Consider the following 26,608-nt stretch of genomic DNA (forward strand, 5'->3'; position numbering starts at 1 on the left):
CGAACCAACAAAAGATAACTTTAGAAGTGATCTTTATGGGATGTTTTGAATGTGTTGGCAACACTTCCGGTTTGAATGTGACGTATTTAGCTAGTTAACCAATGGCGTTCATGTCTCCCAGAATGCATTGCAACACAAAATGCACGCGCGAATTAGGCAAGCGGCTGTCTTGGTTTGTCGTTAGCTACCCTTGATAATATAAGTTCTGAATAGAACAAAGGTGAGTTAACAACACTTAATGAGACTAATTTTTGTTTCTTCTTTTCTCGGACTCGCTATTGACAAAGGTCTGGCATATTTGTTAACATAACTTGAAAGTGTTTACCCCTTTATCTACACCTGCGTAATGCTAAGCTCCAAAGTCCATTAGCTATATACAATAACATAACACAGCGCTGTCAACCCTAACATCGATTATATGTGTTAACAATATTTGATATAATGCGATAGCAATGTTTGATTAAAAAAATAATTTTGCCAACAATTATTATGTTGTGGAGTTACAGAATAGTTATATATTAAGTGCCAGTCACTGCCATCGGTGTGATCTTTAAAAACGGTGATTTATCTCCTGCATTGTTTCATTTGTTGAATTGTTTGTCTTATTTATAGCCGAGTCCCAGTAATGACCACAGGATGCAACAGTTCAGTTCTTAAAGGTATATTCATTTAGTTTTACACGTCACATGAGCCTGCAGAGAGTAACTGATTATTCTAATCCATTTGTGCAGATGTGGTTGGTTATGTTGACGTGTGGTCTGCAGACAAAACTGCAAACTGCTCAAAACCATTTATTAAGCAGCTGCAAGAAATGGGAGCTCAGGTGAGTACAAGAACAATCACATTGGTGTCCCCTTGTTTATTTTGATGTATTAATCTATTGAAATGTGTGATCCCATAACCAAAGTGGTTTTTTAATCTTAACCAGGTCTCAAAAACTTTCACTAAACAAGTAACACATGTAGTCTTTAAAAACGGTCATCCTGCAACATGGAGAAAAGCCAAGAAAAGGGAAGTAAAGCTTGTGTCTGTTCTTTGGGTGGGCAGGTAAGGATGAAACTAATCGCTATGCCACTTCGTCAGTGTAAATGATTTTCTTTCATGTCTTAAATTGATTGCATTGATGTTTAGGTGTCACGAGGAAGGCGTCCTTGTCAGTGAGGAATTGTATCCAGCTGTGGATGAGACAAATCCATTATTAAAGAATAAGAAAGTGAGTAAAATCAGTATTATATGTCAGCTTTGTTTCTTTGTGTTTCTTTGTGAAGCTGAATTATCCTTGAGTACCGGTAATTGGTCTCAGTATGTGAATAAAATGTTGAGATTTTGACCAAATGGTTTCTGGTATTACCTGATAATGACTTACTGAAGGTCTTTCCATTCATGTTTCTTGTCTCAGCAATTGTCTTCCTGCCATTTAGGCATGCTTTTAATATTGTTTGTTGTTGGTGATCCACCTAGTGGATACATTTTTTTGGTTTTTTTTCTACTCAATAAGGCAAATGATGTTGAATATAGTTCTATATTATAATAATATGTCTAAGTTTAAGTTTTCTTTGTTTCCTGCAGCATCGCTGTATGCAGCCAAAGGATTCTCCAGAGAGGACACCTGAAAATGACAGACGCATGAGAAGAAAATTAGATAAAATGATGAAAGATTTGGTACCAAAACGGCCTATTGGTAAGAGACTAAGAAGGATTTCAGGCAGATAATAGTTTTGTTGTTTTTTTCTTTATACAAAAACCAACAGTTCTTTTTTCTTTCAAAAATATTTCATCTGCAGTTACAGATGTGTCACCCATCATTATTGATCAAGAAAGTGGGATTGTCTATAGCCCTGGATTGAAGAGATCAGATTACATGGCACAGCGTTTGAAAGCCATGAAAGAAAAAAGAGAAAACCTGTCACCCACAGGTATGTTTAACAGATGTTGATGCTGACTAACTTCTAGAACACAGCTTTTATATAATATAAGTAATTTATACGAACCTTCTTCTTTAAGCATCACAAATGATTGAGTCGTCACCGACTGGGATAAAGCCTTCCCTTGGAAGCACACCTACCGGTACTCACTGGAATTCACAATGTAAGATTTTGGGTCGGTCTTGTTACTGGAAAAAAAAAAAAACTGGAAAGTTATTAAACTCTAATATAAACCCAACATGGACTTGCTTCAAAGATGCGCATTAAGGAGGAGATATATTTTATAAACATAAGGCAAAATGGAAGTTCATTTTTTATTATGTGTATATTGTTTCTTCAGTTCACTGAGACTAATCCAACATTCAATTGTTTTTGAAGTTGGAATCAAATGTGCAGTAATAAAAAAATGTTAAAATAAAGTTAGCTTTGTCTGAATGCATTGCAGATAGAACTAAATGTTAGCCAAAGATGTCAAATGTGGGGAGGAAAAAAATCCCAATACACTGTGTGTACGCAGGGATTTAGTTGAGGCCGATTGATTCTGTCTGCTCAAACACTAAGAGCATAAAGTGTTGATTTGAAATTCACTCTGAAATGTCAGCAGCATTAAGAGACTGCGCCACAGTGCAATGGGGGTGGGGGGGCAAGAGATCACTGGCATGGCAGAAGAGGAGAAACCATGTCAGTTAATATTTGTTTGCAAGGTCTTGTTGGTTATAGCTTTGTCTGTGAGGAGCTGCTTGTGTCATCCTTCATTTGTAATGCTAACAAATATTTATTTGTCATTGTATTTATAGTCAAGCAGTCAGATGATGATTCAAGTACCTCGGTTGATGAACCTGCCTACTCACCCAAGGAAGAAGGGAGGAAACCAAATGTGACTGAGCATGATAATGAAGATCAGCACCAAAGGAAAACCTCTGTAAAACTCTGCTCGTCAGCAATCCGTGATGTACCAAGATGTATTCCCAGTCCTTTGAAATGTCCTGATTTCAGCAATCTAGAGGACAATGATGGGAATACACCAGTGGAAAACCAAGCAGGGGAGCAGACACAGAAATCCAGAGCTTTCTCAGACAGCACCTGCAAGGAAAAAATATTTGACAGCCACAGTAACTTGAAGACAGAGAAAAGGCATTCTCGTAGAAGACCTTCTAGGCCATCGACAGAAAGCCCTGTAAAAGGAAAAATAATTGCAACAGCAAGATGCCTTACAGGAACAAAATCCCATAGGAGCCCTGAAAATGTGAACTCTTCTACCAAAAAGGGAAAAGAAAAAATAGAAGCAGCTGAACTCCTTACAGCACCTGTTAACTCTTACAATGTGAATTCTTCCAGTTGCCTTTCTTCACCAGCCAGCCTAGATGACGTTGCCTCGAATCAGTCTAAAGAAACCTTTACTCCTTCAGGTAGAAAAGAGAAGAGAACACTCAGACCTTCAAGATTGTCTCCTTCTTTGGTACAATCAGTCAATCTGTCGGGCGCCTCTCGAAGCGCTGACTCCAATTCTGCTGATGGAGACGATGCGTTTGAGGACTATTTCTCACCAGCTAACAGCCACCAGACAACAAAAAGACACCGGTTGCCTCATCTACCTGTCGACAGAGGAATTCACATTCCTTTCGAGCTGGGCTCTGTTCTGAAGAAGAGAAAGCACAGAACCCGTGAAAGCACTGGATCTGGAAATAGCAAAAATAAAAAGACCAAACTTGAAGAAAACGCAGGCAAAAATCCACAATCTAATACAGAAATTGAGCATCAGATTCATTCACACCAGAATGTTGAGAGGCCTCTGGGGTGTCCTGTTACCAATATAACACACACGGCTAATAAGGGAAGACAAAGCATGTTGCCATCTGTAGGAACCAGAACCAGTAATGCAACAAAGCAGAGAGTGTCAACATCATCCATATCAAAGTTCACAGAGAGAAACACATCACCAGATGGACTGAAAAACTCTATTAATGATCATTGTCGCACCATGGAAAGTGAGTAGTGCAGCCGTCGGACTGCCTATACAACTAAGTTCACCTATTTGTCTTTAAAAAAGTTATTTGTAATAAAGACTACATTCAAGTGCATTTGCACATTATGCGTGTCATCAGTATTACTAGTTAATAGTTATTAGTACTGTAATTGGAAATAGTATTTCACTATATGAAAATCCTGCCAGGTCTTAACTTCTGAACAGCAAAACCTTGAACTAGATAAGCTGTTTTCATAAACGACCAAAAAATCTATTGATTGAATAAAGCTGATCATCATTCATAATATACAAGATGGCTGTAAACAAATCAGAAAATGAGACACACCTATTAACAATGACAATCCTTTGTTCACTCCGTATGTTAGAATGGTGTAAGTGTCCCAGGTTTAATTATGCTTTGATGTATAAACATATCTAAAAGTGGTTGATTTGAAAAAGGTGCAAATGACCCAGAAAAATGAATAAATACCCACAACACACTGTTTACATTTTTTTCCTTGTATTGAAATGTAGGTAGAGGAAGTGAATGCACAGCTGCAGCTGGTGTAGCAGAGAGCCTCTCTGAAGATGAAGATGATCGCAAGCAAATCAGCCTGAATCCACAGAAAATGGCCAAAAAACTGGTAAGGCTGCAAAGCTCTTCAGTGAAACTGCGCTGTTTTATGAACTCTGCTATCGCGGCGCTGATGGTGCATTTTGTGCTGTACTACACAAGAAAAACCAAGTTGTTTCTAAATGATGGCAATTTAGTTTGGCATTTTAACCTTCTTATTGTTAATTCCTCCGTATATGTGCTAAGTAGGTGTGTTTTCCGTCTGTTATTCACACATCAGTAAAGCTATTACATCATTTACGCTACAAACCCATTGCAGCTGAAGGTTTTCTACAATGTGGGAAATGTAGGAAGTGAACTATACATGAGTAGAGTGTGCAATTCCTTTGTAAGTATTTCCTCCCTGCGGTCGTACACTTCCATTACTGTAGGCGTTTGACGCATCCAGCCAGAGGTTCTGTCTGGTTCAGAGGGCTTCCTGTGTTTTTGCCTCTGTGATGCTCATGTGCAGCTTCCTTGGTTGTGAAAATGCACCTGGGCTCTGTTTTCGTTACGCTTGTAACCTCAGCAAGCGGCGACTGAAGCAAAACATGACATCATCTCCTCCAGAGATCTGTTGTGGTTCAGCGTGTTAGGATCACAGAGATGCAGTCGCAGCGACAACACGGGCTTTAAATGAGAATCGAAGCTACACATTGCCGTTGAGTGCAGCTATAAAAGAGTCAGGACAACAAATCAAATCATTTACATCGGGAATATCAAAACTTGGGGGCATGGGATGTCATGTCAGGCCTGACTTTCACAGGGAGTTGCTTAAAAAAGTCTTTCACTTTCCAGTTTATCAGGGATAATGTGATGTTTGACTCGTGTTGGCCAGGCTGGTGGATGGTTTTGGCACCAACAGTGCTTCACAGGCCTTAACCCCTGACTTCCAGCTGGGGGAAGAGATACGAGCGTGTGGGAGGAACTGGCTCTCAGGTGTTGCGTGTTGATGTGCTGGCGTCAAACGTGTGTAGCTGCATCAGCCAGAGTCACCAGGTTACCGTACATGTTACAGTTCATTTTTTGGCTCTGTTGTTCCCAGGTCTTGACCTTTGTGTGCGATTTCCTGTTTCTTCTAAAATCCACAATTTCTGTGGATGATTAGAATTTTTAACCTCAGTTCAGCTGTTTGACCTTTATCCTTAGCTGAATATGCACGGTACACCCAAAACTGCATTAAAAATACAGTATTCGTCATTTTAATCTTAGTAACTAGTTTTACAGGCTTCTAGATACCTTTCTTACATCAAGCACTCTTCTAAATGGGGTTATATTGTTTTTAGACCAAACATTGTTGAATTTCTGTCCTGAATGGATTTATCCTTTCCACAAATTCCCCATCCAATTTTATATTTCAGTGTTTTTTATAAGACATTTGTTCTTTCTTCGTTTCAGCCTAGGAGAACACTGGTAATGACAAGTATGCCCACCGAGTAAGTGTCACACATTTAAAACACATCGCTATATAGTTGTGACATTGAAAGGCTCATTGATCCGTTGTCTGTTTTATATTTCTTACCTTTTTTTAAAATAGGAAGCAAAATATTGTGATGCAGGTGGTGACAACCCTGGGTGGATTTTCAATCGTCGACCGAGTTTGTGAGAGCACAACTCATGTTGTGTCTTGTGGTCAAAGGCGGACTGTCAACATTCTTCTGGGCATAGCTCGCGGCTGCTGGATCGTTTCCTTTGAATGGGTCTGTAATTTTGATATGATTGGATCATTTTCTCTGTTTGATTTGAAATCAATGATGGTGATGTTCCTTTTGGTTTCCTAGATTCTCTGGTGTCTGGAGCAAAGGCAGTGGATTCCAGAAGAACCCTATGAACTCTCAGATCAGTTTCCCGCAGCACAGGTGTGTACCAGTGTTACTCTAGCGGTACTAATCAAATATTCTGTTAACTGCATTTCAATTAACCCAGTTGTGTTTTTCAGTACAGCAGATAAACATGTAAATTGAAAAAAAAGATTGCTGTCAAGAAGTTTTAATCAGAACATTGGACATTAATAGTAAATGGCTATGCTTTACATTTACAATATGGTCAGTTTGAGCCAGCTACCACTCTGATTATTTTTCTACTTGCCACCCTTTTCCACTGTGCTGTAGGTTTATCTTCGCTGGATTGAAAAATGTTTTTTTTAGTGGATAAATATTCAATATCCTCATTCCCAGAGGTTTTATTAACACATTCGGACTGAAAAAACACCAAACCCTTCCTTAGATGTCCGTGATGGAAATTACCAGGGTTACAAAAAGAAAAACTTAACAATTTGGGCAGAGAACACTCCACTTTGAAGACAATAATCCCTAAGTGCAGGATGAATAGGACAACAGTGACATTAGTGGTCCATTTCCCCCCAATAGATGGAAACCCTGGAGGAATCTGGTGCAGAAGGCTGCCAAGAGGCTGACAGTTATTCCAAAAGAACTGCTGCAATTTCTTGCTGCTTATAACAGACCAGTAAGGGTCCAAAACCTAAATCTGCCTGAAAATCTCTGGAGTGATTTGAAAAGAGCCGTACATGAGAAATTGAGACAGAGTAGTTACGTTGTGCTATGCTGTCGAGTCCAGACGTGCAGAGCTGATAAAGTCCACTACAAAAACAGTGCTTCACATGCATTATCTTATAGGTTTAGGTGCATTCACAATTGACTCGAGGCGCTCATGGAAATCCACGGCCTGTCCCCCGACAAGCAAGAGTGGCAGGGAAAAACTCCTCTTTAATGGGAAGAAACCTTGAGCAGGATGTGGCACAGAATGGAAGGCAGCAAATAACCAACCTGTGAATAACCAACATTTAGCTTTTATTTGATAGCTTAATTGGTACCTTTTATTTGCTTTGTGTCTGATTAATTTTTCCAAAAAACACCCAGCCTCATTGTCAGTCATTCATCTTCAGTCCACTTGTTTTCTTGGGACATTTATTCACGATGCTGTTGCAGGTCCTCCTATAATCACTGTCATGTTCCCTGAGGCTTTTTTCCACCCCTTCTCACAAGAAAACATCTGTCTAGTCAGTTGTTTGTGCTTAATGGATGATGTTGTCAGTACAACAAAAATCCCCAGTGCGCTGACAAAGATTAGGAAGTGGTGCGCGTATCGGTCTGTAGTTTAAATACTAATATATAACAGTAAATATAGTATAATCAATACTATATGTGGGGTATTCAGTCTTCGCGACCTTGGAGATGCAGCTGTATAATCATATAAGCCTGACATATTTGGAAATTTAATAGAAATGCTTGTGTATAGCGGTAGTTTAATATAGTGTATATTATTTGTGTGTCAGAAATAATAATAGAAGCATTGTTTGCGCATGTTTATTTTCTATAAAATTCATTATTACTGTTAGATGGAGGGCATGTGGAATCAAATCACAGCAGCAGCTCAACCTGAACACTCTACTTATAAAATCTTATACTTTTAGACCAAAATACACATAAATAAGGAAATTAGGTATGGTATTGCAGAATAATCCATGAAAAAATTCATCCTATTAGATGTGCAATAAAATCTATTTGAAATACACCATTGCTCATGGTCTCTAAAAAAAATAGCACATATACTGTTAAATATCCTCTTTAAAATCTACTTACAGTATAAATTAAACATCAAATGTACATACATTCTGTGTAAATATAACAATGCACCAGGAGAGTTTCCTCAGCATTTTTACATTTACATTTTAGGCATTTAACAAAAACATTTCCAGAATTAGACAGTTTGAGCCACATTATCTGCATGTTGTACCATAGACACAGTCTGAGTTTGTTTTTTTTTAAAATCACACACAGCTGTCATCAAAATAATGGTTGGATTTGCAATATAACTACTGCGAAATTACTATGAAGACATTTTCTCACAATTTCCTCCATTTTTGTCCCTTTATCCTCAGAGACTTATGTAAATTTGTGCACAAATTTTTCTAGAAAGGAACGAGAAAAAATCCCTGCGAGTTATTTGGCTCCTTTGAAGATGTGTTTCTTTGTTTTTGCTGCTGCTGGAGCAGGTTTCCCTTTTTCATGGGGGCAGTTCAGAAATCCGCTGGTCTGACCATCATTGCTGTGGACTTCAGTGAATATCTGGAGCCTTTCCAGTAGTACCACTTAATGCCGTTGAATCGATTTGAGTTTTGACGTTGTTGGTAGTAGATCCCGTTTAAATTGGATGGACCGCAGGCATCAAACCACCAACCTAAAACGTGGAAATGCGCTTTCAGTCAAAAGGAATGTCAAAGTGGATTATTTCTTTTGAAGCCAGGTGAAACAATTTGGTAGGCTAAAACGGTCTCTTATTGCTTCTACAACTCAACTGGCATTTTAATAAAATGTAATTGAGCTTTATGAGATTAAATACAAGTCACTGCAACACAATCTGAGCTATCAGGTTATGTATTCCTTGCATTTATCTTCTTTATCTCTCCATTGCTCATCCTCAGTCTCACACAGCCTGTTTTTAAACCACCGTGATCTCGGCTACTATTTTTTTCTATATTTGTTGATTTTATTATCGATCTCCACGACTCAAAATGAATCGATTATTTCAATGGCTTATTAATGTGCCCATCCTTGATTTGGTTTTGATTTGGACGCTGTGAGCTTTTTATTTAAGGCACAAGTCATTTTTCTTACTGGGTCAGTGCCGCCACTCAAACGCAAGTGTGTTACATGCAAATTGACTCCCTGGTGAGAGACCCTCCCCCCCCATGGGGGGAAAAGGGTTGGTTTTTCATGCACACTTGGCAGAGTCTAGCACAGAAGCAGACAAACAGAGTCAGTTTCAAGGGAACCGAGGAGTACCCTGAAGTTACAGGAGAAGGAAAAGCTGTGTTCCCAGGCTATTAATGTCAGCTATTGTAAAGCCTGAATTCCCCACTGAGTTGATCAGTGATTAACTCCGGGCTAATTGTGCTCTCTGACCTGGCCGCAGAAGTAAAGGAATGCTTCCAATGCCCTTGAAGATTTTTAGGGGCAATGCCAAGATTTGGGTGGGTGAGAACTCTTTATCAGACTGATGCCAAAATTCTGAATTCCCATCCTGTGCAATTATTCAAAAAGCAGAAATAATTTACAGAAAAAAGAAATTCTTACCGCCTGTTATGAGTTGTGAACATTTGCAAACACATTTGTCATTGTCTGCATCCTTTGTACTGAAATCACTTCCTGACTGCCCGATGCTGCTTATTTTGCCTGCTGTTCCACTGTAGCCTTTAAAGTGTATCCTGTAGAATGGAAAAGGAAAAATGAAGGAAGAGGAGGAGGAAGTCCATGCTTGTTGTTCCTCAAAAGGCAGCATCATACTCACCTATTATAGTTTCAGCTATTTGCATGACAAATTTTATTTTCTGCTGGTTATCATTCCATATGATTTCAGCCTTCCGCCTTCCTTATTTTGAATGGTTTGCGTAATGGAGTCTGTGCAGTTTCATAGTAGCCCTTATATAAGGTTACCCAAGCTAACGCAATGAAGAGTATTGATTTTCTTAATACGGTTTTATTGCATTCTCTCCCGGCTGGGACCAGAAAATGACTCATTAAAAGTATCACAATTGATTTCTTTCATCCCACGTGCTGCGAGTTGACTTGCCGCTCAGACTAAATCATTTTATTTCGGCAGTCACTTTGAAATACTTATTTATTAGTTGCACGTAATAATGGAAAAGCTTTTAAAGCGGCATTTTTTTTTTCAGCCAGTGATTAAAAATATCATCAGGAGTTGGAGGGGTTTTTCCTTTTGTTGCTTTGTAATAAGGTTACAGCTGTATCACCAGTGAGACTGCAAAGAAAAACTCATTTATCCTTCAGTGCTGGCGGTATATAATTATAGAAAACATACCTGTAGTTTTGTGCTTCGCTCTCCAGGGAGAACTCGTCGTACTGAGAGAATCCTGAGTTTCCTTCCCAGTCACTCAGCTCAATCCTGAGTTTGTAAGAATGCTGATTTGTAAGTCTGGAAATAAACTCATTTCCTAGCCAGAATTCCTTGGAAGGTTCTCCAAACCCCTGATGAGACACAAAAGGATCGCATTTTTGACTGCAGGAGGAGCTGATAAAAACTAGATTTCGCCATTATTCAAAATATTCCCAAAAGTTCCAACTAAACATCCTCTTGTGGGATTTCGACAGACATTTAGAAAGTAAAAATATAGCTGTGAGCAGAATTTAGTTGTGATAATTTGTACCTTTTTATATTCCTGCCACGTACGGTTAAAGTCAACGGTGCCGTCAAAGCGTTTTTGTAGCACTGTCCACCCACCTCCATCTGTCTCCATGTCGCAGAAAGCCTTGAAACACAAGCCAAACAAAGCTGCTGCAGTTAAAACATACCCAATGCATCCTCTTTGGTGACTACATCATTGATTTCCCCGGCACAATTCAGTTACCGGTAAATTTGGTTGAATAATGCCATTGGAAATAAAGTTTGAAGTCCTAATCTACCAAAAGTATCTAAGGAGATCACAATTTTAGCCCAAGAATGTCCCACATTAGGTCAAGTCCTGGAACCCAGTCTGGGAATCTTTTGTTCGTCAAAAGTCTGAGAACATTTTAATTTAACTGCCTCAACACCCTTCAAGCACAATACTGTTTGCAGAATTGTGTGGAGGGGTGCATTGTTGTATTTACAATGTCATGCAAAGTATGGGTGGGACAGATCCTTCTGTCTAGACGTGTATTTGTTAACACCCTTCACCCTGGAAGCTTTACTGTATTTTCGATCCAGTTTTAATTGATCTTAGAGAGAGAGAGAGAGCCAGGCTAACCGTACCTTAACCTCAGTAGTAGTGTTGGGTAACGTGAGGGTGTAGACGCCGCTCTGGGTGTTTCCTGACTTGAAGACGGCAGCACAGTCCAGGAACGTGCTTGGGGTGTCCCTCATCATGACACTTTTGCTCTCTGCAGAAGAAACCAGAACGAGTCTTTAATTCGACATTACAAATCTGAGACAGTTTAGTTTGATTGGACGGGGAGTGTCACCTGACCTGGGACGGAACCTGCAGAGATTGTTTGAATGAGACCGTTGACAGTGTCCAGTAGCTCCTGCTGCTGCTGCTGCAGGAAGGTGTTGTTGGAGGAGACTCTGAGGAGCTGCTCCTCCATCTCCCCAATGAGGGCCGTCTGCCTCAGGATGAGAGTCTCCAGTTGCTCTTTTTCATCTTGGAGCGTCTTCAGATCCACCTGCTTCTGCTCCTCCATGTCCATCAGTTTTTTCTCCAGAATGCTAAAAAGACAAAAGGGCAACAGAATGAGTCCAATCTTCTCCCCGTTAGGTCGGAGATAAAAGGGCCTCTTACCTGGTTTTGTCTTTCAGCTTGTTAATTTCATTTGTTTGGACAATGAGCTGTTTCTCCAGTTTGTTGGTTGACAGAGAGTTTTCAAGAAGTCTCCGTTCGAGACGAGCTGTGTGATGAATCACCTGTTAAGACACAAGAAGGCTAAAGTTAGCATTGATTTGTGAGCCTGCAATATCCACGTTTACGTCATTTATTCATTAACTGATGTATTTTGTACTGCGACCTTCTTTTTTTTAAATTGCATCTGCATCAGTTTTATTGTTCTGACATTGAAAACGGAGTTCATTAAAAAGAAAACGGGGATACTGGGAAGCTTTATAAATCCTAAAAAACATTACTACAGAAAGCATTCATGTGTATCAGAATGTCCTAAAACGCAGTCAGAGAACGGAGGCGTACCTGAGCAGGGCAAGCCTGTTAAACAATATTCTGCGAGTGATGAGTGATGTATTGAACCCAGGGGTTGCAGACCTTGCCTCTTAATTTCCCATGTTGGAGGAACTGAACTCAGCAAAAAGCAGGTTGTTTACATGAATCCCAGCTAAGAGTCTCCAATGGAGCTGTTGATGTCTTTTAAACAGACGGATGTGTGATTGTGACAAACTGATAGACCCTTTCTGTGGGAATAGAGCGGCGCTAATAACAGGAAATGCTGTACAGTTGTCTCACATAAGGTCATTGACGTGGAGCCACAATAATAAACTGACGTAGTCTTGCCTGTTTTTCCCTCTGCTTATTTTTTAAAAGCTATATTATTTAATGCGGCGCGGTGCAGCACGGAGAGCTGGTCGGTGTGTTCACACGCCACGCACCCTATTTTCATTATGGTGTTATTGTGTTGAACCTGTTATGCTCATGGATAAACAGGCACAAACTGTTTTGACAGCTTTAACTTTCTCCTGCATAACACGAGAACTTTTTTCTTTTTCTTTTGTGGGGTGCAGCCTCACCTGAGCCTCCACATTGGTCAGTTTCCTTGTTTGCTCTGCGGTTTGGCTGAGCAGGTTTGTTCCAATTTCAATCATTGTTGCCGTATGGTTGTGGACTGCAGTCTGTTGTAGTTGGACGATGTCCTGCTTCATGCTGTCCTGTATGTAGTTCTCCAGCTGGAGAAAAGGAAGACACAGTTAGATGGCCGATGAAGGACGTTGTCTCACTTTTACCCAGATTTGAAGCCTGTATTGACCGACACTGAAATGTTTCAATACTTTAAATTTAAATTTCCATTGATGTGTTTTTTCACGCTAGCCAATGTTCTGCAGCGCGTCTGCCATCTGTTGCTGTAACCTCATTGGCGGCTGCAGCCTGTGCAGAAGTAAACTAGAAATATGGCTGCGGTGTTGAATTCTGCTTAATGCTGCTTAACCAATCCTGAGCTTTTTTATTTAGTTTGGCATCAGGCAACAGATTCAAAGTAACCTTGCGGATGATGCAACACATGCAGACGTATCAGAACCTTTAGAGTTCGAACCACCCGCGCATAATCACCACAGTCTGCCCTTAGGTTTGTGGAGGTGTTGTGTCATTTATCTTCATTTACAGTGGTCTGAAAGCTGGAGAACACTGAAGTGTTCTGTGTTGCTGGGGTTGCTCCAATCTTGTGCAGAGACTCAGTGGGCGATCTTAGATTTACTTCTTACAAGCTTCTGTAATATGTCAGAAGCACCTTTTCAGAGGCAGCGCTGATAGACTGATAGGTGGCCGTCTTACTGCAGGAACGTCCAGATGGTTCTGCGCTGGCTCCTGCAGAATACTCGACCAATTTGTCCTATTTATGCTGCACTTAAACAACCACCTCACTGTCACGATAATAAAACAAATCATTTCAATCCTCTTGATTATTAGGATAATACAATAGTTTAGGCTGAGAAGAGGTCAGGGTTTCATCTTTACCACATTCGTTGTTATCTACCTTACAGTATTGCCAGATTTAGATGGAGACCAATCATTAAGTTATTTCCTGCACGGTGTTCCTGAGTGGCAATCAGGTCACACGACTCGTAAACAGGATGGAAGTGTTGAGTGAGGAGTTACATCCTTCATGACAGTACAACGTGTACAACTGGGAACCGGCCTCATATGCATATTATTGTGATTTTCATAAAATTTGTGATTTGCATAAAATGTTTCAGGACCTTGGAAGGTTGTCATATTGCGCAAATTACTGAGTGGGGCCATTATTCAAATTTAAAGAAATAAATAAATAACATATCGTAGGCACCAATCAGCCTGTCTTTTTGCAGGGAGCCAAAGTGTCTGTTAAAAATGAATCATGACCAAGTCTCATTTGTATTTATATTTGCTAAGGCACTTGTTCCTTTTTAAATTATTCTTCCAATATTTATATTTTATAGGTTAACAGGCATTGATGAACAGCAGATTTGTGAAATTAAAATCAATTTACAATTGCTCCTTTTGCATCGGGGGGGGGGGGGTTCCTTTATTTATTTGGATGTTACCCACATTTTTTTGTTTGGCAAAGTAACATTCAAAATGAACTAAAGGTGCGATTTTTGAAACCCCACAACAGAAGATGTCACAGGAATCATCTGCAGATGTAACAAAACAACCTTGTGGCGAAATTATCTTTGATTTCTGTGGCAGCTCTTTAGTCTCTGATGTGAGGTAGAGTTTTAATTATGAATAAAATTAGAGAAGTTCCCTCTGAGAACTCCCCTGAACAGATGTTCTCTGAGGTGTCCGGCTTGCCGGGTATAGTTGAGATTGGTTGTTGTGCTCTGAAGAGATTTGCAAGAAAAGAGGGAATTCAGTTCTTTCACTCACACAAGGCGGGCGTTTAGTGTTCTGAAAGGAAAGTATGTACAGTATCCTTCAGGAGGACACCTGTGTTGAGGGTTTGTCACTCATCAAGCCCATTGTGTCCCTCTGCACTCCATGAATAGGTCTTGAACACACTCGGCAAATCTTTTGTGTGCGTTCCCTCGTTAAATACACCGGAATACACCCGCAAATAATCTTGACTCATTTTTGTAAAGTAAAGGACTTCTGGAAAGAGCGGCTAATTTTATGAGCTACAGTTTTGTTTTACCGAAGCCGTCAGTCACAAAATTGACTCTACTCGCACGCCTTCAGGATTTTCTGGTAATCTTGTAGTGCAACTGATATCAGCCACTAATAAAAGACATTATAATGTTATCTTTTCGCTCCATGTGTTTTTATGAGGCTTGTTTAAGTAGCAACACAGATTACAACTATGAACACATGAGCTGTTGTGATATGGAGGCTTGATTGAGTCATTGAGACTGAACTATAATATGAGAACCATTTCAGTTGTTATATGGTTCAATTCCAATATTAGCATAGTGATTGTCCCGATAATACCTTTGGTTCAATCTAAAAACTGCTCTGTTTGTAGAAAGTATCCATCCACCTCTGCCTTTAATGTTTTCATTCTTGAGCACGCCTGATTTGGTAGATGGTTCTGCAACAGTTTTTCAAACTAATTGAAACATTTTTTGGGTGATTTGGGTGTATGCTAACATCAGAATTCAAAAACAATATTGGATCAGTTGTCTGTCTTATAACAGACGCTGATATTGATGAAAATGACACATCGGAAAAATAAATCTAAGGAAATCCAATTTGATATGTTGCAACTGTGCGATTGTTACTGGCATTGGGCTCCTTCATCCATTTTTGTAGAAATGAAGAACAATACAGTATCACCTCTACTCATTATAACGTAAAGTTACCTTCAGCAGCCACTGTGTGTTGTTCTCCATGGTCATCTCCAGCTGCTCCAGCCTCTGAGCGGACTCGTCCTGGTCCATGGGTCCGTCCTTTTGAACTGGGTAGTTGCTGCTCTGGGTCTGGCAGTTTTCCGGCTCGGGCAGCAGGAAGGTGTAGCTACACTGCCCATGTTGGATGTTGTACTCTCTCTTGACAGCCGCACTGCACCTTGTCCCCATAACAAGGCACAAACTCAAGACTAGTAAGTTGGCATTCGAGGTCTTCATAGTGGAATTTCCAATGGGATTAAATCAGTTTAGACTGACAGAGATAGTTCTCAAGCTTCTGCGATAATAAAAACCTCTCCTGGAGAAGAAAGCCCACTAGAGTCAGCAGCAGTGTGCCATTCCCTAAAGTTACTGGTGCCAGACTGCATGTGCTCGCCTTTTATCAAGCCCTCAACTACTTGTTTGAGCTCCCAATGGCCCCCGCTGATTAACTTTGAGTTGAAACCACTCCCCCCCCTCCTCACACGCGGCCACTCGCTGCGAAGAGCAGCGAAGTGAGCGCCCTTTCTGTACGGAGTCACGATGAAGCAAACTCACACACATTCCACTGGTTCCACTGTATCCTCCACAATACCCGTTTGAACTGCTGCTCAGGATGCAGCTGCCCTCCTTCAGCACACGCTCGGATCGTAGCGGTGTCCATCCCATTCATCCCAGTTTACAACAAACACACACCCGTGTCTATGAATGGGAGATTCAGGGGAAGTAGTATGTTCCGGCTTCACGTCGTAAGACGCTAAATAAATATTGAGATTTTTTTGGGATTTACCTTTGTTTCTTTGTGGGCGTGCACAAATTTTGATGTGGGATTTTGAAACAAATGTTTTTTTTAGCCTTTAAGACTATATAGTATAACAAATGCATGTTATTTATGCCGTTACCCAAGTTCTGAATGTGTGAAGAAATTGTTGTTTGTTTCTGTTTCTGCAAACTGCTTCACACTTTATTTTTAGCTTCCGCAAGTTGATACTGGAGAAACTAAATATATCAAGTGTGATGTTAGTACTGGCTTACTGAGGGAAGATTGTACTTTCTTCTGCTTTATTTAAGGTGTTTTCAGTATTTTTAGGGACCTGTTGTGAAAAACTATGTCTGGAATGTTTCTACTGCAACAAACAAGGCTTCACTCCTTGTTTGTTGGTGTGTTTACTGGGGCAAAAATAGGTACTGGCTCCACCTAGTCTATAATGACACTATTGGAACAATAAACAGGCAGCAGAGTCACCCGTTGTGATGGCCTTCTTTAGGAAATGAGTCCTGTTTAGGTTTGGGCCCAGTGCAACATCATCCGATGGTGGGAAAAGCAGTGCAGGTGTGTTGTACAGGAAAGGACGACACAGGAGGACAGCGTGTTCTATATGAAAGGAATGTGCTTCCTCCTGAGTGAGTTTAGCTTTTTAATGAGGAGTAGAAATCAGGCTTCAGTTCATATGTTACTCTGTAGAAACCGAATGATTCTCTTGTAACCATGGGCTCCAACTATGGTGCATTTTCTGACAGGGCTTCACTCTTTGCAGTTGAATTGAAATGCTGCAACAGAATTGTAGGAAGTGGGCTGATGTAATACCGTATAAAGGAAATGCGATGTATTTAAGGCACATTACCAAAGAGGAAGGACTCGTCATCATTACAAAAACACGGATTGATTCAGGTGTTCGGGCCGAGCTGCTGCCGCCTTCCACCATTGGCATCCATTCTTATTTATTGGCTTTGAAAGCACAGAAGAGGAACATGAATCAGTGAGACTGTTTATTCGCCAATGAGCCGTGCCGTTTATACATGCATTTTCTTTTGCCACAAGCCAGCCATGTGACTGAACTATAGGACCCACTGCATTCATCTTGTTGTGGTATTGATTACTATATAAGTACAGCCACTCCGCCTTTGTGTATGTGTGTATGTCGTAATCTGTGTTAGAAGCTTATCGTGCTGGTCCTTCTTTCCTCCTCTCATTATACTGACTGGACCCCTATTTTCAAAATATTCCTAAATAGATTATTGGTAACATGACATTGTGTCAAAACCTCGAAAAACATCTTTGCCTGCATAGGATAAAGCTAAAAATGTGCAAACACTGATAAGTACAGGCTTCCAAGGTTTTGTTTCCAAGCTGATTGTTCTTTTCAGTTTTGCTGCTGACCCCTACTGCTTAAGATAAAGCCTGCATAAAAGCTGAGAAAATAAAGTCAATGTCAGTATAAATTCAAAGAACTGCAGTCATATTGCTGTCGTGCTGTTTATGGACCAGATGGTTGCATTCCATTAATTCCAAAGGTGTTCTTTCAAAAACAAAAACAAAACGTAATGGTTTTGTGGAGGTTTGTTGTGCAGAGCAGAGGAAAATACTGAGGCCAGCCTATAAGAGAACTTGGCTCTCGTGTTCTTCTCCCAGATCTGCCGTCTCCAGAGGCACTTGTCTGCAGGGGAGCACCAGCAGGACCTGTTCCAAAACCAGCCTCCGATGTTTGTGTCCCAGCATTCCCAGCCTCCCACTCAGAATCTGGTGGAGCTGATCCAGCTCTGTGGAGGGACGGTCTGCAAAAGCGTCCGTCAGGCAGGTATCTGCATCGGAAAGTACAACGGCAGAAGACCAGAAGGCAGCAGGGTCCTGTCTGAGCAGTGGGTGTTGGGTAAGATTTTTTTTTTTACCACATCTATATTAACATAAAAGCATTTTATCAATTCATTGTTTTATTTTTTTTTACTCATTTGATTTCAGATAGCATCACATGCTTAAAGCAGCTATCATATCAAGACTACATCTTACAATGAAAGCTTTCGAGGGTTCTTCACTCGCAGAACAATGTAGGACCACCTGCACTCCATGAATGTGTCAAAACAGGTTTTGTTTTTTTAAAATCTGACATCTCCATTAAGTAGAGTAACCCGTGTTTGTCTTGTTAACTACCAGTGTCTTTCCCGAGGAAGCCTTCAAATTAACTTTCCGTAAAATATAAAGAACTAGATCAAATTTGAGCTCTTAATGCATACATGTTTTTATGAGGCCAGCCATGGCTGTTTGCAATTGTACTACAATAACATTTCCCACATTAAATGGTGATTCAGAACGTCATGGCTTGTTGTATCACTGTCAATAAATGCTTTGAAAGTCATTGCGACAATTTCTTGTTCCCTTTTTTTAAAATAGAAATTGCTTGAAAATAGGAAGAAATTCATTACAACAGCGACATATTTGGTGTTATAACTTCTTCCTTTTACAGCACGCGGAAGTCGTTGTATCTTGTCGCCTATTGGTTGGTCGCTCCGCGTCTATCGACCAATGAGATGCGTCCTTATTTCGGGGTGTCGTGACGTAGGGAGGCGTGTGTGACATTTGCTGCAAGAAGCTAGTTAATGACCAGCTAGCTGGCTAAAGATGGAGCAGCCACGGAGAGAAAATTGAAAACTTTTATTTTACTTTTTCAGTGACGAGGGTGACACTCGGCCACGACGGCAGTATTATAGGCCACAGTTTGTATCAAACGTTGTGATAACTTATGCGAATGAACACGTAGGAAGGTGTGCTAACGTATTTTCGTTTTTAAAAAAAATATCAACTTGTACTGTGTCGTCAAAGATGAGTTCCGGTTAAGTTCGGTTGCTGACATTGTCGCAGCACGCCTAAATATAAGAGCCCAAGTCGGTTTTGCTCACCGTTTGTCATGTAAGGTTAAAATTAGCTTTAGCCAGCTAGCTCCTCATCCCTCTTGCTGCAGCTCTCACTTTCTCATGCTGACTTGTCAGGACAGGTGTGTCAACGGCAGGACAGGTGTGGTGTGCGGTAGATAGTGGTGTCCTGCCTATGGTAGTACTGAGTCCTGCAGTCTGCTTCAGGGATTTTTAAATTTACTTAAGTGCATCCAGCGGTGGGATCATGCTGCTCTCCTTGGTCGTGCACACTTACTCGCTGCGGTACTGGTTACCGGCCACCATCATGCTGGGTACAGCCCCAGCTTATCTGCTGTCATGGGGAGCCTGGCGCTTATTTTCAACCGTTTTACCAGCAAGACTATACCACAAATTGGACGACCGGTTGTACTGCATCTACCAGAGTACGGTGCTCTTCTTTTTTGAGAACTATACAGGAGTTGAGGTTAGTGACCTTTCCTCGCTACAGTATCTCTATGCATGCTTTTTACATATATATAAAATAACGAACATAGACCATGTACCTCCACTATGCTTTAGCGGTTTATTTATGAATGTTATGTTTAATTTATTATTCTTATTTTTTGAACATAACCCCTAATAAACCAGTAGAACAGCTCGAGAGCTTGCAAGACAGGACTGGGGTCCAGAAATTCTGCATTCTCGTGCCCTTCTGTTGCCACTCCTGTTAAAGTTCCTGTTCTAGAGCTGTTTGAGCATGATTATCTGATTATGTTGGGTGCAATTTCGTCTTATGAGATGCAAATGTGAATTATTTTATGCACTTTAATCAAAGCAGAACAACCGTCTGTGTCAATAAATAGAAAAGGGAATTATTCAGCATGGAAAGTGATTTAGTTACTGTTTAAATGAGGAAACACTTTTGTCCCACGAACACAAACTCATAGAATGTCTACCTCTCATAATCTTTCTCTGTAGGTTGTTTTGTATGGCGATATACCAAAGAACAAAGAAAATATTGTCTACCTGTCTAATCATCAATGTACAGGTAAAACATTTGCATATTTTTGTGATTAACTATAGATCAGATCAAGGATCGGTTTCTTTTTCTTGCAGTTGACTGGATCATCGCAGACATGCTCGCCGTACGGCAGAGTGCTCTTGGTCATGTCAGATACGTCCTTAAAGACGGGCTCAAGTGGCTTCCACTGTACGGATGGTATTTCTCTCAGGTAATACAGTTGTGTGAGTATTTGAATGTCATCTGTTGAACCACATTTGTAAATATTGCACCAATTTGTCAACCCAACTTCTGCAATGTGGATAACTTCTTTTGGTCTGCCGCTTTGTTTAGCATGGTGGAGTCTATGTGAAAAGAAGTAAAAAGTTTAATGAAAAGGCCATGAAGAAGAAACTGTTTACTCAGACTGAGCGCGGGGCGCCTGTAAGTTACACGAGGGTCAAGTTTGCAAATCAAATGTAATGAAAACTGTGTTGTTGGCCCCATAATTCATTTCTTGGCGTTTTGTTTTTTTGCTCCCGTCTTCTCATAGATGTACCTTGTCATCTTCCCAGAAGGAACGCGGTATAATCCAGAGCTCAAGAATGTTATCGCTGAGAGTCAGGCTTTCGCTGCAAAAGAAGGTACCTCCAAGGCAGCTGCTCTCTGCTGCTGCTCATCTCTTGCATATTAATTCAGCTTAATCTGTCTGAACCACTTGAGACAGTTTTTTTGCGTTACCTGTTGGAAAATCGACACTTTCTTGGTTATGATTTTCAAATGTGCATTAAGGGAGAGTCATTTGCTGGCATTTTTAGCATCATTAAGTTGGACTCTTGATTAGCATACCTGAATTACATTGGCTGGTGTTTGCCAAAAGTTTGGAGAGGTAAATTAACTTGTCTATTTTATGTGTATGATTTTATTTTTATGTGTAATAATGGCGTTGGATGAGTCTCTGTTGAAACGGACAAATGAATGTGGCTTCTCCACGCTTATGATGCTATTGTGTGGCTCATGTTAGATCAGCCATGTCGTGCAGAGATTAATCCTGTCCCTGGACTTCAGCACTGAATATCACCTTTCCCCATTAATCCAGATAAACCTCTGCAGAGTTGACGTGCACATGACATTATCTTTATTAGGGAGGTATTAGTGAATGGAGTTTGGCACCACAACAGAAGAGTGGATATCCACTTGTTCATATCACCCAAATATGCTTTTTCAGGCAAAAGAATGTTGAATTTGTTGTCTATGTTGTGTTTGTAGGACTGGCTGTTCTGAATCACACCCTCACGCCCAGAATGAAGGCCGCTCACGTAGCTATCGAGTCCATGAAGGGTCACCTTGATGCCGTCTACGACATCACCGTGGCCTATGAGGGAACAATGGATGCCTCCGGTCAGAGGCGGGCCGCACCATCAATGCCGGGTACGGGTCCACCTGTTTTGGTACTGACATTGTGTTCGATGCCCTTAAAATTCTTTATTTATCCACCTCAATTCTCTAAATCACAACACTTGCTGCCATTGGAAAACACACGGCGGTCAACTGGAGGGTAGATTCTATCATGTAGGTGATTAGTAGAACCGGAAAATATGTGTTTGTCAGTTTTCACTCGAATAAGTATATTTTAATCTGGATGGTTAAGAGCAAAACACACTCGGTCCCGGCTCCTTTCCTGTTATTTAGCTGGCGGTGGCGGGCAGTAATGTGTTTAAAAACAAACCTGTTTTCGTTCCATCTGCTGTTGTCTGCCTGGGGAAGTTGCATTCGTGTGTTCAGCTCCTCTACCTTTACATTTCAGCACAATTGTAAACAGCTTAGAGCAGAAAAACACTTGAGCGGACCAAAGACCTCGCGTGGCGTTTGCCGTCATATGGAGTTTCATAACTTTCATAACTTTCACGCGTTTGTCACCCAGATGTGTTCAGGTGGTTGTGCCAATGAACACACATCCCATCTTCCTTTCCTCTCATCGTTCAACTCGGCTTTAAAGGTTTTTTTTATACCACTTTACATTGACCTGTGTTAAATTCCCACAGTAACTTTCCTGCTGCCGCTGACCTGAACGCCCCATGAATGCTCAGCAGTGACCCTCGGTTTATCAGAGCGTAAAAATCAATCACATAAAATATTTCTCTGCCAGTCTTCGGCTTCCCGTCCTGTCCAAACTCACATTAATCAAAACTTTGCCTCGCCTCGACTTGCCTGCTTTTTTTTTTTTTAAATTCTTTTTACATGTTCACATAGAAAATGTAGAATTGTCCCGTGTGTCTCCTGTGAACAAATGGGCCACAATATTTTCTTTCCATGGTGATTTCAGAGCCGCTAAGAGTGAACGACGGGTGTAAATCGCCCTCAAAGTCCGGGGGGTAAAATTGTGCATCTTTTAATTGCAGTGGCGACGGAATCAATTAAATAAGAAAGAAAATTGTCTGAGATCTTTTAATATATCGGCGTTTGAATTAAAATTAATTAAAATTGAGCTGTTAGCCTGGCACTGCGAATCCATAGGCGCACGAGGATGGATGAATGTATGTATGTCCCCAGACGCTGCGCTCACCCCTAAACTAATTCGTCATGTGCCAAACTTTACCTGTCAACAGCTGTGTCTTCCTGTAAACAACATGACTGTGTGATTCGGAATCTTCTGTGTCCCCAGTTGTTCTCTGAACTCCCTGTCAATGTTAAAGAAAACATCCCGTTTCATTCAGGAATAAACATTCATGTGTTTCTCGCAAACAGAACAGAGAATAGCCAAAAAAAAAAAAGCCTCTTGAAATGACACACATCCTGGCCCCGTGTGGTGAAGGCGTCATTTCACGGAAGTGACTCGGCCATGTTCTGCGTAGCGTGTCGCTTCATTCTTATTTCAATATGATAGAATTTAATGTGTCTTTCCATTAATACTTAATTAGCCAGGCTGCTTTGCTCTGATCTCATTGCTTTTAAAAGAAATGAAATATATAGCGGTATGTTAGGGTTTTCAAGGAAGCATAACCTCAGATTTACTTGAAAATAACTTTTATTTCCGTTGGATGATTGTTCATCGAATGCCACTGAGCTCCCAGCTTCTCTGCTGTTTACCTTCACAGCCTCTTATTGAAGCGCTTCAACCAGAAGGTCGATTCTGTCACTAAGGAACGAATTGATTTGTGAACTGGAGGTCAGCTGACTGATGGTCTCTCCTGCAACAGAAGAAGCAATCAGTCATCTGCCGCTAACTTCGATCAGGTTTCCTCTTTTGGCGCCCGAAAGCAGGTTTCCTGATAATATTGCATGTTGTGGAAACAGGAAGTGGAGCGGCTCTGGGGACGCACGTGTAACTTTAGTCGTTATGTTTTCGCTCCTGAGCCGGGACAGGTTAGGATTTCTTCTGTCGCTCTGAAGAAGTCGGGAGGTTTTATTTATGGAATAAAGCTGGCATGATAAATTAATCTGACACTAATTAAACATATCAAGACTCAATTTCATTGTAAATTTTGACTAATTCTTGGCGTCGGCGTCCCGGTATCTGCGCCGTTGCGGTCGTACCGTGGTTATCGTAGGTGCCGTCTCTACGTGCCGTTTTGCTGAAAGGCTTTTCCTGTTTTTGTTTAGTCTCTTTATTTTTTGTGTTTGACAGAATTCCTGTGCAAAGAATGTCCTCGCGTCCACATACACTTTGAGCGTGTGGACATAAAGGAAATTCCTGCAGAGCCACTGTTTTTCCGCAGGTGGTTGCACGAGCGGTTTGAAATCAAGGACCGGTAAGTGTGCGTGGGTGGAACAGTCGCTCACGCTGGACTTGCATGTTATTGAATCTGCATCTCTGAGCGGCATAAAAGTCTTTTTTCCACTACAAACAGGTGGAGCTTTAACCAAGATGTTATGCTTGAGAACCTTCTGAAATGCTGAAGTTGTCCTTGTAGTTTTTGCTTTATTATTTATGCTCCATTAATTAAAAAAAGAAAATATTGCAGATTAATAGAGTTCAGCTATTAATTTTCAACTATGAGTATTAGTATCGCAGTGTAATTTTAACTGGTTAGCTTTAGAATGGGTGATAACTAGTGTGGGGCCTGTCCATTAAATAGCCAAAGGTCCAATAGCAATCAGGACCCTGAACGCCACATCGGGATTCAGCTGTAGAATTTCTGCTGTGATCATCCAAGTCTGCACCTTTTTTCTTCCTTGAAATGACTCTGCAGCTATGTTTTCTGGCTTTTGCACATGTTTAAGACTGACTGGCTGCTTAAGGGAGTTTTATCTCATCTTTTCAAAGGCTGCTGATGAATTTCTACGAGTCAAAGGATTCAGACAAATTATGCAAGTTCCCCGGGGAAGGCAAAGCTTCCTCTCTGAGCCTCTGTAAAACTCTCCCGTCAGTGGTTATCTTGGGAGGACTCACGCTGCCGTTACTTCTGACCGAGAATGGAAGGAGCGCGTATGTGAGGACCTGGGTGTACGGGACACTCCTGGGTTGGCTCTGGGTGAACGTTTTCCCCTAACGAGCGGTGGCGGATTTGGACACTGTGCCATCCTCCTGATCAGTGTGATCCGGATGTCAAACAGTGTTTGATGAGAGACTCACATTTATCCCGACCCTGAGCTGAAATCTGACCAGACGCAGAGAAATGTGAAGCATTTTATCCTCCTCAGTCCTGTGTTATTTGAATTCTCTGCCCGCTGTTGAGACAGAGTTTTCAGATTTGTTCACCATTGTTAGATTTTACAATCTCTGCTATTACATAAAATATCTATACGCTTCTATTTAAATGTTCTCCCCTTTATGAAGCTCGGCCAAGGCTAAAACTCTTGCATGCTAAACTTCCCATTTAAAAAGAAAAAGTGGCCAATATTTACAGTTTTATGACTTATCAGAAGATGTTTAACAGTCACCATCAAGTCCTGCTGACTTGTGGATATTGAGTCTAATCTCTTTTAATTGAGCCCAAGTCCCAGGTCAGGAGGATTTTTGCACATTTCTAATATAAAGTGTTCTTTTGCATTAGTAGATCAATGCATTAAATGAATTCCTGGGTTAGGTCCCCATTGACCTGTGTAATTTACTTCATTTTCTGTCATCACTTGCTTTTATATTGCAAATGAATGTAGCAGGTCTTCTTTTCGACTACTAATGCAGACTTTCCCCACACTTTTAAACTTTAGAATTTATTACCATCCCAGAATTATTCAGCCGCCTCTGCAGCGTGACGTGAACTTAGAACAATGCGTAGGTAACTTGAAAAAGTGCCACAAATGTGATCTTTTGTTTTAAATTCATCTCACTCATTGCCAAAATTTGTATTTGCCATGATCTTGATGTCCCAAAATTAGAGTGAAGCCTATTATAATGCCAGTCCATCGTCACCCTTTGATCTTTTTTTGTTTTCCTTTGGCCTCAACGTATTATAATTACATTTGTTTCTTTATAGCGTTTTTATTTTTATATGCATTTGTAATGTTGACCGCGCCACAGCTCACTTGAAGTATTTGCCTAGCGACAAGCTAATAAAGCCATGTTAACAGTAAGTCACAGGTTCCTGTGCACTTAAAGCCATTTGTATTACAATTCTCACTGTATTGTCAGATGCACTGTTTGTCCATTGTTGTTCTTTATTATAATGTAACTCGTATGTCTCTACAAACTCGCTGTACTGTCTTCCTCTGGAATTAGTCCCTGGTGTATTTTCTCCATGCCGATGTCATCGTGAATGTTGTGAGTTTCTCGTGTTGCTCCAATACCTCACTGGAATAATCTGTACCCTTGAAGACCCTTGTCAGCCATTTTATAGTCCTTTTTATCCTGACAAGAACTGACCGCAACTCATCAGGAAACTCTCTGAACGTTTTAAAACGGACTCTGGAAAATCGGTGCCTTCTCGTCGGAGGAGCCGGTCCTCAGCCGTGGTTCACGGCAGCGTTTTCTTTTTTTTTTGTTGCTCTTTCCAGCAGGCTGAACAACAGAGGTTCTCAGCTGGAGACGCTGCTTCAGCGCAGCGAATTTCTACAGTTCATAGTGGCTTATTTTTCTCTAAGAATGCATTGATTTTTTCAAGGAATAAAAACATGATAAACCTTTACTGTTGTGGAATATGGGGGTGTGGGAGAGAAATAAATGGGTTTTTCTTCAGAGTTGTCATGATCACTGCTTTGGAGGATCAGTTGTGCTTTGTGTCCAAGAAAAAGGTGATGCTTTATTTGTATGTAAAACCTGACTTATTTCATTTTTACATCAGGTGCCATGTGACTATCACTGTGACAGACTGGCCTGATTTGATCTGGGGTTAATTTAATCTGCCCCCATAGCCAGCATCTGCCCGATACCCAATTATTTTAATGGACATAAGATTATAACCAGCTGTAACAACTTTCAGGGTCTCAATAAAAGGCCATAGGCAACAACCAAAATATTTTTTTCTAAATAATATGACAGCAAAATTATCCTCACTGCA

At 40.7% G+C, this 26,608-nt stretch overlaps 3 protein-coding genes across 4 annotated transcripts; 2 read left to right on the forward strand and 1 right to left on the reverse strand.

The window, feature by feature from the left end:
• The first annotated feature begins 115 nt into the window (after positions 1-115).
• On the forward strand, positions 116-18,672 carry mcph1 (microcephalin 1). Of its 2 annotated transcripts, none has more exons than XM_011603402.2 (15): positions 116-220; positions 613-659; positions 732-823; positions 929-1,047; positions 1,132-1,213; positions 1,570-1,681; positions 1,785-1,916; positions 2,005-2,088; positions 2,723-3,913; positions 4,426-4,535; positions 5,903-5,940; positions 6,042-6,204; positions 6,286-6,363; positions 17,952-18,189; positions 18,279-18,672. In XM_011603402.2, exons 2-15 carry the CDS (start codon positions 626-628, stop codon positions 18,329-18,331), a joined length of 2,526 nt encoding a protein of 841 aa, XP_011601704.2. In that variant the 5' UTR covers positions 116-220; positions 613-625; the 3' UTR covers positions 18,332-18,672. The 2 variants fall into 2 exon arrangements, with proteins under 2 accessions (XP_011601704.2, XP_029690764.1); XM_029834904.1 differs by having other exon boundaries at positions 18,283-18,672.
• Positions 8,446-17,001, reverse strand: angpt2a (angiopoietin 2a). The gene is made up of 9 exons (XM_003964163.3): positions 15,515-17,001; positions 12,752-12,907; positions 11,802-11,923; positions 11,490-11,728; positions 11,276-11,403; positions 10,692-10,793; positions 10,346-10,512; positions 9,601-9,731; positions 8,446-8,704 (listed from the first exon to the last, which is right to left on the reverse strand). Exons 1-9 carry the CDS (start codon positions 15,776-15,778, stop codon positions 8,544-8,546), a joined length of 1,470 nt encoding a protein of 489 aa, XP_003964212.2. The 5' UTR covers positions 15,779-17,001; the 3' UTR covers positions 8,446-8,543.
• A 180-nt stretch (positions 18,673-18,852) lies between the features above and the next one.
• agpat5 (1-acylglycerol-3-phosphate O-acyltransferase 5 (lysophosphatidic acid acyltransferase, epsilon)) lies at positions 18,853-26,288 on the forward strand. The gene is made up of 8 exons (XM_003964164.3): positions 18,853-19,652; positions 20,147-20,216; positions 20,285-20,400; positions 20,523-20,612; positions 20,722-20,812; positions 21,438-21,599; positions 23,797-23,920; positions 24,436-26,288. The coding sequence occupies exons 1-8, from the start codon at positions 19,434-19,436 to the stop codon at positions 24,659-24,661; spliced, it is 1,098 nt and encodes a 365-aa protein (XP_003964213.1). The 5' UTR covers positions 18,853-19,433; the 3' UTR covers positions 24,662-26,288.
• The last annotated feature ends 320 nt before the right edge of the window (positions 26,289-26,608 follow it).

This window comes from Takifugu rubripes, chromosome 4 (genome assembly GCF_901000725.2).
Source record: "Takifugu rubripes chromosome 4, fTakRub1.2, whole genome shotgun sequence".
Classification (NCBI taxonomy): Eukaryota; Metazoa; Chordata; class Actinopteri; order Tetraodontiformes; family Tetraodontidae; genus Takifugu; species Takifugu rubripes.